The sequence below is a fragment of the Chelonoidis abingdonii genome, chromosome 3 (genome assembly GCF_003597395.2).
Source record: "Chelonoidis abingdonii isolate Lonesome George chromosome 3, CheloAbing_2.0, whole genome shotgun sequence".
In the NCBI taxonomy this organism is placed as follows: domain Eukaryota; kingdom Metazoa; phylum Chordata; order Testudines; family Testudinidae; genus Chelonoidis; species Chelonoidis abingdonii.
Genome location: NC_133771.1, coordinates 1,655,239 through 1,668,486, shown reverse-complemented (window position 1 = coordinate 1,668,486; position 13,248 = coordinate 1,655,239). Strand labels below are relative to the sequence as shown.

Sequence of the window (13,248 nt, the reverse complement as noted above, 5' to 3'; positions counted from 1 at the left end):
AGCCCAGTGAAAGTGAGTGAGGGTGGCGGACAGCGAGCAATGGAGGGAGGCGGAAGGAGTGAGTGGGGGCGGGGCCACAGAGAAGGGGCGGGGCCACAGAGAAGGGGCGGGGCCACAGAGAAGGGGCGGGGCAGGGGTTTTGGTGTTGCGCAATTAGAAAGTTGGCAGCCCTGTGCCCGCAGGCGCTGCCTACTGCCAGTTCATGGACATGTTGTTCCCGGGCTGCGTGCACCTGCGGAAGGTGAAGTTCCAGGCCAAGCTGGAGCACGAATTCATCCACAACTTCAAGGTGCTGCAGGCCGCCTTCAAGAAGATGGGGGTGGACAAGGTGGGTCCCTGCCCCCCAGCCATCCCCTGCCAGCCTCCCCTTGTGCCCACCAGCACCCCCAGGTGTGCCTGCCAGCCACCCTGTGCCAGCCTCCCCATGCCTGCCAGCCTCACCCCAACTAGAACCCCCGGTGTCCCTGCCAGCCACCCCTTGTGCCCACCAGCACCCCCAGGTGTGCCTGCCAGCCCCCTCCATATCTGCCAGCCACCCCTTGTGCCCAACAGCACCCTCGGGTGTGCCTGCCAGCCCCCCCATATCTGCCAGCCACCCCCTGCGAGAACTCCTGTGCGTGCCTGCCCGCCAGCCACCCCGTGTGCCCAGCAGCACCCCCGGGTGTGCCTGCCAGCCCCCCCCGAACCCTGGTGCATCCCTGCCTGTCAGCCATCCCTTGTGCCCACCAGCACCCCTGGGTGTGCCTGCCAGCCACCCCCCACCAACAGCCCTGCGTGCCCACCAACCTCCCTCTGTGCCAGCCAGCAGCCCTCACACTTACCAGTGCCGAATGCCCACCAGCCACCCCTGCAAGATTCCCCATGCCTGCCAGCACTTTCTCTGTGCCTGCCAATGCCCCCACATTCCTGCCAGTATCCCTCCCTGGGCCTGCCAGCCACCCACCGCCAGCACCTACGCGCCTCCACCAATGCTTTGGACTGACTGAGATGGGCCCAGGGAGCCAATAGGAATCGACATTATCCCAATGTGTCTCAGCAACCATGGTCGTGGGCAAATGCCAGCTGAGCTGCAGGAGCTGCCATGGCACTGCCCCCCGGGCGCGGTGGGGGCACATGGGCCTGCCAGCCCCTCACACACTGCCTGTTGTTCCAGATCATCGCAGTGGAGAAACTGGTGAAAGGGAAGTTCCAGGATAATTTTGAGTTTATTCAGTGGTTTAAGAAATTCTTCGATGCCAACTACGACGGGAAGGAATACAACCCGCTGCTGGCGCGGCAAGGGCAGGAGGTGGCACCATCTCCAAACCCAGGTGATCAGAACTTCAACAAACCCAAGAAACCCATTGGCACTGCAGGTAATGTCGCCGATCCCTGGAGACAGCTGGCACCCCTGCCCCTGCGCCCACAGGATCCCGACTCCGCCTGGGTCGCACAGCTTGCTAGCATGGCCTTCGGCTGCCTGCCCCAGCCCCCTGGTGCCTGTCGGGCCCTGCCCCTGGGTGGCGTGGTGCTGCGTACGTTGTGTTGGCTTGGCAGTGCCCGACTACCGGTGCCAAGTAGGTGTGGAGGGAACGGGCAGGGCTGGGAGCGGGGTGAGTTCTGAGCTGGGGCTGCCTCGGCATTAGGACACAGTCCAGCTGTGCCCGGCCCCGGGGGGGATTGGCTGCTGAGCACCCTGGGACCCTGTCTCATCTGCCATCTGCTCCCTAGACCTGGCCTGGGTCCTGTCAGGCAGCCCCGGAGCGATTCTGCGCTGGGGGCTGCTTTGGCCCAGGGGCTTGGGGTGCACCCTGGCAGCGCCCATTGCCCGCGCAGGCTCTTCGTCCTCCCGCAGGCTGTCAGCCAGGGCCCCTCCCCAGCGCGATGCAGAGTCCCACCAGCTCCCTGCTTCCGAGGGCTGTGTGTGGTACGCGCCCTGACGGGGGACCCTGCCCTGCCCATGCCAGCCTCCGGCTGTGGGCTAGCCTGGCCACGGGCAGGGCATGGCTGGCTCAGGCTGGCACTCAGACACAGAGGGTGTTCTCTTTTCCTTCTCCCGTCCCCATCTCAGTCCTGCCCAGCCCCACCCTCCCCCTCCCCGTGGGACTTGGTGCCCCCAAGCTGGGAGCAGCGGTGCCCACAGTGGCACAGCCCATCGTGTCCCTGCAGTGGGAGCCCTGGCCTGGGCGGGCTGAGCGCTGGGGGCAGCTTGAAAGGGCAGGGCAGGGAGCAGCTGGGTGGGCACAGAGCTGCGGCTCCTTTCAGCTCCTCCTGCTGCTTGGGGCCACGTGTCCCATCAGGGCACAGGTGACGAGGGGAGCGCAGGGCGATGGGCTGGGGAGCATTGAGGGGGGTGCAGGTGGTGGGCTGGGGGGCAGGGGCAGGCAAGGGGTGCAGGGGTGGGCTGGGAGCAGGAGAGAGGGGTGAGGGTAATGGGCTGGGGGATGGGGGCAGGCGGGTTCCCCGGAGCGCAGGGAGTGGGGCTGGCTTGGGGTGGGGTGGGGTGCAGGGCGCAGCAGGGGGAGCCTGCTCCAGCTCTGGGGTCCATGGGGGGGCACTGAGCTGGGGGCAGGTACGTGGCACCTCCCAGCCATACTCGTGCAGCGGGGAGTGCCAGTTCCAGGGGCCAACATCCTACCTTTCTGCCCAGGACCATGGGTCCCCCACACGCATTCTCATGCCCTGCCCTTCCGTGGCCTCCACAATTGGTAATGAATGACCCCCCACAGCCTGCCCACCGTGGGGAGGCCTTGTTCTCCCATCTGGGGAACCGAGGCAGGAAGCACCAGCGACTTTAGGCGTGGAACCCAGGCATCCTGAGTCCTGCTGCTTTAAGCAGCGCCACCCTGCGCTATGGTCTGTGTCTGCAACCCCTGCCCAGCGCGCCCTATGTGACCCTGGCCAGTGACTGTCTGACCCGCTGCCCCTGCGCGCCCGCATGCCCATGGCCTGCACACCCGCAGAAGACGGGCAGGGATCGGAGCACTGTGCCTGGAGAAGCGCCACATGTTGGGGGGCTGTGCTGGGGGGGGCTGTCCCAGGACTTGTGTAACTTTGGCTGTCTCGGGCGGGCTCTCTCCAGCCCCCCAGACTCCTCCCACAACCCGAGGACGATGCGCGTGCCACCCGATGACCAATGTCATCCCCAGCAAATCACCGGAAAACCCGCCTGCTGCCACCGCAACGGGGGCAGTGAGGCCGACACCCAGATCCTGGAGCCTCACCAGCGCAGGCTGGGCAGGGGCGGGGAGGTAAGGGCTGCTTCCAGGGCACAGATTTCCAGTCCCACAGAGGATGCTGGGGCCAGGTGCCAGGTCCCAAGCGGGCACAGACACCAAAGCCCCAAGAATACTGGGCGGCCCAGGTGCCAGGTCCCACGGGGCTCTGGGTGGGCACAGGACATCGGACCCGTGGGCACATGGGGGGCAACAGGCCTTGGTTCTGCTGTGAGGGTCCAGAGAGGGCACAGAGCCGGGTCCCACAAGGGGCGCTGGGGGGCACAGACTGCTGGACCCATGGGGCGCTGGGACATAGATGCGGGTCCTGTGGGCGCTGGGGCAGACACCAAGCCCATAGTTGATACTGGGGTGCAACAGGTGCGGGTCCATGCGGCTCTGAGGGACTAGACCGCTGGTTCTTGCATGGGCACTGGGGACACAGGCCGGGTCTGGAGGGCGTGGGGGGCGCAGACGGCCAGGTCTGCAGCGGCACTGGAGGTGCAGGCATAGGTCCACAAGGGAAGGGGGCGACAGATGCTGGGTCCTTGGTGCGCTGGGGATCACACGACGCATGGGTTCACGGGCGCTGGAGGAGTGCAGATGCTGGTTCCTGCAGGGCACTGGGGGCAAGGTCAGGTTTGTGGGCATGGTGCGCAGACGCTGGGGTCCGTGGGCGCTGTAACAGCCCCTCTCCCTGGCCCTCGCAGCTCATGGACCTGAAGCTGACAGTGGACTGGGGCTGGAGAAGGAGCGCGATTTCTACTTTCAGCAAACTTGCGGGACATGAGCTGATCTGCCAGGAGCACGAGAGCGAGAACAGCCCCGTCATCCCGGCTCATCGGCATCCTGCTATGCCACTGAGGCTAGTGCCGTGCAGCAGCACGCCTGCTGAGCGTCTGGGGAGCCTGTCAGCTCTCCGCCCTGCCCGGTTGGGCTCACTTTCAGCTGGCGCCAGGCAGATCTTTGTGCCTGGCTCCATCTCGTTCTGCCCTGCCCGCCGGGCACTGAGCGTGGGTGGCTCCAGGCAGGCCCGGTCGAGCCGTGCACCTGGCGCTGGGAGCGGGCTGGGGCTGAGTTCCCTCCTGTGGGAGTCCTCTTCATGGGGGGTTCCTTCGCCCAGGCCAGGGGGGCTCACCCGTCTCTGTGCCCCCCACAGGGAAGCTTTGCGCCGCCGGAGGATGACGAGGAATGGAGACAGCAGCCGCGAAGACCAGGGGACGAATTTAAACTTTAGCTCCGAGCCCCTCCTCCTTGCGTGCGCGCCGCCGATGCCCGGCACTGCCATAGACACTGGAGGGTTTTGCGTGCGGCGCTGCGGCCTGCTCTATCACACATCTATAACGTTTCAAACCAACCAGCCACCACCCGGTTGCTTTCTGTCCAGCCAGATCCTGGGACCCCACGGACTCCGCCCAAGGCCTAGCAGAGGAGAACCGAATTGTAAAATACGCATGGGCTGCCGGGGCGCGGGGGGCTGCCCTCACCACCTCACCCTTATTATTTCAGTTGTCCGTTTTGGTGTGACCGCTGCGCCTTCCCAGGGGGCTCTCCCGCCCCCGCCTGGCCCAGCCCGATCCCTTTAGTATATTGCCCCGAGGGAGCTGACTTGCACTTTTGCCTGTTGTGGTCACGGCGGCGCCCAGTTGTTGTGGCCTTGGGGACAGGTGAGGTCCGGCGCGCCCCGCCCGCATGAGGCTTGGCCCTGGCAGGCGCGAGGACGGCCACGTTTATTTATTGGCTCAGTTCACAATTGTCAAAGCCGACAAAGGTGGCTTTCCCAGCGCCCGCCCCCCCGCCATGCCCGGGGCCGGGTGGTGTCACCGCGCTTGCTGGGCTGGCAGGATCCAGAGAAGGGGAACCCACACTGACTGCGCTGGTGGCGAGCGGAGCCCCAGCTCCCACTTCTGAGCTGCTGGTCCCCCACAAGAGCCCCTTCCCTGTGCTGCGCGCAGGGGCACTTGGCCCGCGTGCTGGGGGGCGGGCCCTGGCCTGCCCGGAGGCTCAGTGCCCGCCCCGTGGGTTCCAGCACCGCGCCGTTTCTATGACGAATGCCAACAGCCGCGCTGCCCTTGCTCGCTTCCTGTTCGTATTGCCTGTCTGCACAGGTCGCCTGCTGTGCATCTGCATCTGTGTTACGTTGGATTTACATCAACTGTGGTGTGTTAAACGCGTTCCGGGGGTCTCTGGTCGGCTGCCTGGGGCTCCCCCAGGGCGGGGCAATGGAGCACGGAGCTTCCTTCTGGGAAGCAGCAAGCCGGGGCCAGGCCAGCTCCCAAAGCAGGTGGGCATCTCAGGAGGCTGGGTCCTTTGAGCGCTGAGCGTCGTGGGCACCTATGCCCTGAGGTGGGGGCATAGCCCCGCCGTCACTGCACAACCATGGCATCATGGCAAAACCCAGGATTCCAGGGCGAAGCACGTGGTTCCATGGCGCACCTCCTCAGCAACCTGGCTCAGGCCAGAGGCCAGCCCTGCGGGCCCCTAAAGGAAAGCCCCAGAGACCCACGCTGCACTCCCCATCGCTCAGCTTCCCCAGGAGCTCCCCCTACAACATCGCCGCTCAGTCCAGAGAACTGACTGCGGGCCTGGTCAGACTCCAGCCACAGTTTGAGAATCCCCTGAGCTAACCCGCCCAGACCCCTGGTGTGGATACAGCTCCCTCAGCAGACGTGTTCTGCCGTTGCTCCGCACCGGACCCCCTGACGTTGGTGCAGGCGGCCCTGTGCTACGGTCTCCTCTGGCACCACGTGCCTGAGAGACGGTGCTAAACACGTAACTCCAGCCCAGTGCAGTAATTCCCCCTTGCCCTCTTACCTGGCGCGCTTCCACCCCACCGCGGGCTAGCGCAACCCTCGGCGAGAGGAGAATCCCGAGTGCCCCCTTTATCTGCCTGCAGCCTGGTTGGCCCTCCAGGCACTGCCCTCTGCCTTATGCCAGCCTCATGGCCCCCTAGGTTCACTGGATCAGTCAGCCCTGGTGCCCACCAGAACCCGCCCCGTGGGCCCCGGAAGGGGCAGCCATGTTTGCCAGTTTTACCTCAGCACCATGCCCGGGGCCACACAGCCCACATTCCTTAGAGCCGCAAGAACACCGAGGCCAGTAAACAACTATGGAGTGAGATGGGGCCAAGAGGGTCCTAGGCAATAAACGATAACAGCGTCCACGGGCTGGAGCTCCCGCTTCTTCCGTGCAGGCGTGTACCCATGGCGACGTAACCACGGGTACCAGTACCAAGACCAGGGCGTCTCCACGTGTGTGACCGGGTGTCACTTACCTGCCCATTAGACAGCGCTGCACGGAGGCTGGCCCGACGTGTCGTCGGCCCGTCAGGGACTGCCCTAGTATTTCGCCACGCTCTGGAAGGGCGGGGCATCCCCACGGGTTGCGCTCCGGGCATTTCCGTGGGCCGGGTACGCGTTCACCTCCGCTGGAGGGCCGGTGACAGTTCCGCTCCCTAGTGGCGGTACACCGCCTTGCACGGCTGTGACGACTCGCCGGCTCTCCTGCAGGGCGTTGGTGTATGTCGGTAGCTTGCTCTACCCCCCTGGAACCGGGTCGGGTATCCCGGACGCCTGGCAGTACCGGATACTCCCAAGTGCGACGGGATCCCCACGGGGGGCATGGTCCGGCCCGGAATCCCGCTCCCTGCGCGGCCGGGCGTCACACACTCCCCCCCGTGGGATATCCCGGAACTCCCCGCTCATCCTTTGAGGCGGGTGTACCCGACGTGGACCGGCGTACCCCACGGACCGGCATACCCCACGGGCCGGACATCCCCGCTCTCCTGCAGGCTGGTGTACCCCACCCACCGACGTCCCCCACGGGCCGGACATCCCCGCTCTCCTGCAGGCCGGAGTCCCCACGGGGTGGACATCCCCGCTCTCCTGCAGGCTGGTGTACCCCATGGACCAGCATACCCCACGAGCTACCGTACCCCACAGACCGGCATACCCCACAGGCCGGACATCCCCGCTCTCCTGCAGGCTGGTGTACCCCACGGACCGGCGTCCCCCACGGGCCTGTGTACCCCACTGGCTACCATACCCCACGGGCCGGACATCCCCACTCTCCTGCAGGCCGGCGTCCCCCACGGGCCGGTGTACCCCACGGGCTATCGTACCCCACAGGCCGGACATCCCCGCTCTCCTGCAGGCTGGCGTCCCCCACGGGCTACGATACCCAACAGGCCGGACATCCCCGCTCTCCTGCAGGCTGGTGTACCCCACAGGCCGGAGTACCCCCTGGGCTGGCATACCCTAGAGGCCAGTGTGTACCCCACAGGCTGTCCCTCTAATTGCAACCACTTTGGGTGAGGTTCCCTATCACAGGAGAGAGCCCGCTGGCAGCTTGTGCTTATGGACTGAAGGGTGCCTGCGTTCCTCCTGCACCCCAAATATACCAGAACAACACACTTTTGCTGTTCACCTCAAGCTAGGCCCCCCCATTCCTGTTCCTGTTAGCTTCCTCCTGAGGCCTCCGCCAGCTCTTGCCACCATTTCACTCTATTAAATGGGCCTCCATTGCCAAGCTCCCGACTCCTACCGTACACATCGAGCACGAAACGGGGCTCCCCGTCTGGCTGGGGGCACCATGCAAAAGCTGTTGTACTGCTCCTGTCCCCCACACCGCCCTGTGCCACGCCTGAGCTCGGCAGGACCCTGGCTTTCAGCAGAGACCTCCCATGCCACACTGCAGTGAGTTCAAATGTAAATCCCAGCCCCGGGGATCCCGGTCACCCTTATGGCCAGTTGGCATCAAGTGGTCCCTGGGTCGCAAACCTTGGTCTCCCCTCACTCTGTCTTGCCAGCCTGTCTACGCAGTGTGTTCGTCGCTTTGACTGTCCTTAGGGGTGTCACTGCCTACGCAACACCCGACTCCCTTCCCCTGGGTGGGCTCCTGTACCCGGCTGCACAGTGTCAGCCTTGCCTACGGGCAGCAGCCAAACTAGCGGATGGCATCGTCAGCAGAGGTAAGTGCTCATGTGTGGCTGCGCCAGTGAATCGCTCCTGTTACTGAGCCAGTTTCCTTTTGCATTCTCCTAGCGTGGTGCCAGGGTGCCATGTGGCAGTGCCTGCTGCCTTGGCATCCACGGCCCTCCGGTCGCTGCTGGCAGAGGAGTAACAGACTGGCTGGGGCCCTGCACTTCTTGTCCTGCTGGCACCAGTGCCCCAGCAGGGGCCGTGAGTCTGTTTGCAATGGGGCTGTGTTAGCGCCTTACTAACCTGCATGGCCAGGATGCCCCCTAGCTCCCGTTCAGTGATGCTGGCTCTTCGGGTTTCTCTGACAGCCCCAGCTCCTGGAGTCCCAGGATTAGCAGACTCGCTGCTGGCAGTCAAAGGAAAAGCGCATTTCTAGCCCATCTGGCTGCAGGGAACAGCTGGAAAAGGACCAGCAGGAAATCAACTGACAAGCCCAATTGTGATTGGTTTAAAAGTCAGAGAGTTTTACATTTATTCTTTTTTTTTAACCTTGGGGGTTGGCAACAGAGCACAGCTGTCCCTGGCCTGCCCTGCTCCTGGCCAGCCTCAGCCTGGCCGCAGGGCGTCACCTTGGCTTCCACACAGGAAAGCATTTCCTCTGCCGTACACAGCCCCTCTCCCGTCAAAGCCTCCTGACATGGCTGCTCCGCTAAAGGCTGGCTGGGTAATAAAACAGCAAGCAGATTGGTCAGGGCTCCCAAAGCAAAGGGGTTTTCCTGCCCCTGGTTACAAACAAACAGGTACAAATATGCTGTGAGGCTTGAACCGAATTTACAGATGAGAAGCGTTGCTTCAAAGTAGTTTGCTCACCCCAGTTTTCTCGCAGCGTTGCTGGCCTGGGCACAGCGAGGAGCTGGCTTTCTCTAGCTCTTCAGGGGACACCAGCCAATATGGTTTTATCACTCTGCTTCGATCCTGTACCTACAGCCCACGCTAACTCTCCTGGCCAGCGTCACCCCTACCTACAGCCCACGGTAACACTACTGACCAGCAGCACCCATACCTACAGCCCACGCTAACTCTCCTGACCAGCGTCACCCCTACCTACAGCCTACGGTAACACTACTGACCAGCGTCACCCGTACCTACAGCCCACGGTAACTCTCCTGACCAGCGTCACCCCTACCTACAGCCCACGGTAACCCTACTGACCAGCGTCACCCCTCACGCAGTAACCTATGACCAGGCCACCCTACGCTAACACCAACTCTCCTGGCCTACGTCACCCCCTACCTACAGCCCACGGTAACCCTACTGACCAGCGTTACCATACCTACAGCACCCGCTAACTCTCCCTGACCAAGCGTCAAACCCTCCCTGACAGCCCAACGGTAACCCTACTGAACCAGCATCACCCGTACCTACAGCCCACGCTAATCTCCTGACCAGCGTGCACCCCTACTACAGCCCACTGGGTAACCACTACTGCGACCCATGCATCACCCGTACCTACCAGCCCAGCTAACTCTCCTATGACCAGCGTACCTACTACACAGCCCCACGGTACCTACTGACCAGCAGCAGCCGTAGCCTACAGCCCACCGGTAACATACTGACCAGCATCACCCGTACCTACAGGCCCACACAATAAACTCTCCTGGCCAGCCTCAACCCTACCTAAGCCCAGTAACACTACTGAACAGCGTCACCGCCTCCTACACGGCCACGGTAACACTACTCGCGACCAGCAGCACCCGTACCTCAGCCCACGCTAAACTTTCTTCCTGGCCAGCCACCCTACCTACAGCCCAGGTAGCCAGCGGTAAAATGTACCTACTGACAGCGTCCCCCGTTACCTACACCCACGGTAATCTCCTGACCAGCAGCACCGTACCTACTAGCCCACCGTAACACTGCTGCCAGCCAGCACCGTCACCTACATCAACGCCAAACACATATGATGGTTAATGTGTATGTGACGTTCACAACGCCTTTTAGATACCCGATGCCAGAGTGCATTGAGTGCACTTGAGAGGTCGGGCCAGCTGAGGCTACACTGCTAGACGCTGAGGAGCCCCTTGCTTTGGCTGTGGGGTGCTCTTGGGGGTCAACAGGTTCCATTTGAGCTGCTCGCTGGGAGGGGCTGGCCTAAGGCTATGCTGTCTCCTTCCCCTGGGTTAAGCTCCAAGTGGAAGGGGAGCAAATTCTGCCCCCAGGTTATACTGCAGCAGGACCCTTGAAAACTGGTGGGGAGGGGCAGGCTAGCTCTAGTTCATTGGGTAAAGTCTCTTGCCGCGGTTCACTGCTGAGTCACGCGCCTGTCATGCTGCTGGACCTTCAGTGAAAGCCGCCCAGGTGCCTGGGTTTCTGAGCCTGGCTCTTGGGCTGCTGGTAGGCAGAGACAGGCCAGGGGAGAGGGACTATCTCCCGCTATGTTTGTCACCCCTAGGCTTGTCACAAGGGCCTCACATTCCTGAAACCCTTCAACGCCACGGCTGAAGCAGTCAGGGTTACCATTGCCTGTATCACTCCCTTCCCTGTGGTGAGGGCAACAACCCTTCTGCCCAGACCCCTCTGTGCTGGGCTCTCCCATGGCCAGGCAGCCCCTAGGTGCCTGCACAGGGCATGGTACCAGGCAGCTAAGCATAAAGGCAGCGCACTGAGTCTTGAGCCATCACACCACGCTGAACGGCTCCTCTCTCAGTCCACCCCCAGCCCCGGGGGACACCTGCAAGTCCCCACAGCTTTCACCAGTCCAGCAGCACCAGCTTAAACCACCCACTTGACAGTCTGACAAACAACTAATCCCTCCGTGCCCAGCTTGTTCCATGGTCACAGACCACAGCCATAGAGAACTGTCATGGAGTGGGGGGAGTCACGCGCCCTGCACCCCTCTTCCCTGGACTCTCAGTGACTCTCCAGCCAGCAGTAAAACAGAAGTTAGTGGACAACAGGATGCAGGTTACAGCAGAGCTTGGAGGACAGTCCAGGACCCCTCAATCGAGTCCTTCTGGGGGTTCGAGTGTTCTTGGATCCCAGCTAGGAACTGAATTCCCGCCCACGACAGCCGCAACTAAAACTAACTCCCTCCATGCAGGCCCCTTCCTTTGTCCAGCTTCCCGGCAAAAGGTGCTGACCCCTCCCCCCATCCTGGCTCAGGTTACAGGCCTTGTCTGTACTCACTAAAGTCCTCCCTGCTCTCCCATCCCCACATCAGACAGTCCCCTACTTAACAAACCCAACGAGTGGTGCAAGGCCCCGTTGTCGGGCCTCAGCTAGCCATGGCAGGGAAATCCTGCAGCACAAGACCCGGGCTGGGAGAGGGGTGGAGCTGGCCCCCGCAGAGGGAGAGAGTTCAGCCCCAAGGCGACGGTGCGCTGCATGTACAGGCCAGGGGCACGGCACGTGGTAACACCCCAGAATTTGATGAGGCTTCAAGGGTGCCCATCACCATGGCATCTGGGAGCCTTCCACGAAGAGCAGACCGTCTTCCCGGCCAGTGTCAGTGCGCAGTGAAGAGGCGATCTAGCGAGAGCCAGAGCAGGGCTCCAGACCAACCAGGGCTTGTCCCCATGCCTGGTCCGAGGATGGGGGATATGAAATGGGCATTTGCTGCCTGACTGCTTCAAAGGAGGGGGCAGGCCCCTCCTGGCTAGGAGAAAGGGCGGGTTTTTGGTGCGATGCAGGAAAGGTACTGACGAAAGCATTGGCTTAGGCCATTTCTCGCCCTGTGGGCCATCGTGCAGGGTAAGCAAGTTCAGTGCCCAGGCCGAGGCATGAGACGGAGCCCATAAGAAAGCCGGTTCCCTAGATCTCAGCATGTCAAGCCAGACAGACTTCCTCCCAGAAGCCCTGAGCAGCCCCAAGGATGGGGAGGATAGGGTTGCCAACTCTTCGGGGTTTTGCCGGAATCATCCCGGACTCGGTTTCCTCCCTGGTGGCTACTGAGGCCAAAGCGGAGATTTTAGGTGCTAAGATCCAATGCGCAGATGGCCCCAAGCCCCGTTTGCCACTCCCGCACTGCATCACGCACTGTGGGACAGGAATGGGGGCTCTGTGCGCTGCCCAAGTGCCTACTTGCAGCTCCATTGGCGAGGCTGTGGCCATGGGAGCTGCGGGGGAGTGTATGCCGGCAGGGGAGACAATGGAGCCCCGCCCTGGCTGCTGGACATACGGCCACTTCCCAGGGCAGCGCATGGAGCCCCGCTGCCTTTGCTCACCTCGGCAGCTCGGGTCACCAGTGGAGCGAGGATAAGACAGGGCTCCACTCCCCTTGGCCGCATTCCCAGGCCAGTAGGAATTGCCAGGATCAGGCTCGTGGGTGCGGGCAACAATGGAGCATCCCCTGCCTCACCCATGCCCCAGGGCCACAGGGACGTGCTGCTCTTAGAGGTGGCGTGGCCAGGGCAGGGCAGGGAGTTGCCTTAGCCCACTGTGCCAGCGAACCAGACCGCCAGAGGTACAGCGCCTCCTGGCCAGAGCCTGCTACCCTCACCCCCCTCCTGTACCCAACCCCTGCCACAACCTGCGAGCCCTTTCCTGTGCCAAACGCCCGCCCAGAGTCTGAACCACCTTCTGCCTCCCATGCCCCTATCCCAGATCTGAAGCTCCCTCCGAGCCCACATCCTACACCCTCCCACACCCCAACACCCTCCCCCAGCCTTGAGTTCCCCTCGCAGCGCCAAACTACTCCCCAGAGCCCACATCCTGCACCCGCTCCCAGCCTGAGCCCCCTCAGCGCGCCAACCCCTCCATATGACCCACATCTGCACGCGCCGCCCAGCCTGACCCCTCCAGCGCCAACCCCTCCAGAGCACACATCCGGCACCCCCATCCACCTGCCCCAGGCTCAGCCTGGAGCTCCCCTCTCCCACTCTCCAAACACCTTGGCCCCAGCCCAGAGCCTGCATCCCAAGCCCCTGCCCCAGCCGGGTGAAAGTGAGTGAGGGTGGGGGACAGCGAGTGACTGGCGGGGGATGGAATGAGTGGAGTGGGGCCTCGGAGAAGGGGTGGGGCAGGGGCAGGGTTTGTGTGATTAGACAGTCGGCAGCCTTAGGGGAGAGGGGTGAGTCCGTGCTGGTTTTTAGACTTTGTCAGGACTCCCAGGCTGCCCTGCAGGGCCAAAGGGCTTTTCC

General features: G+C 63.0%; 1 protein-coding gene across 2 annotated transcripts in view; it reads left to right on the top strand.

The window, feature by feature from the left end:
* Positions 1-172: 172 nt before the first annotated feature.
* Positions 173-13,248, top strand: part of MAPRE3 (microtubule associated protein RP/EB family member 3) — a 20,745-nt gene continuing 7,669 nt past the window's right edge. Inside the window, exons 1-2 of one of the 2 annotated variants that reach the window (XM_075063541.1) lie at positions 173-328; positions 1,154-1,355. In XM_075063541.1, coding sequence (XP_074919642.1) covers positions 203-328; positions 1,154-1,355 — 328 coding nt within the window. In that variant the 5' untranslated portion in view covers positions 173-202. The remainder of the gene's footprint in view (positions 329-1,153; positions 1,356-13,248) is intronic. The other variant, XM_075063539.1, reaches the window with a different exon arrangement.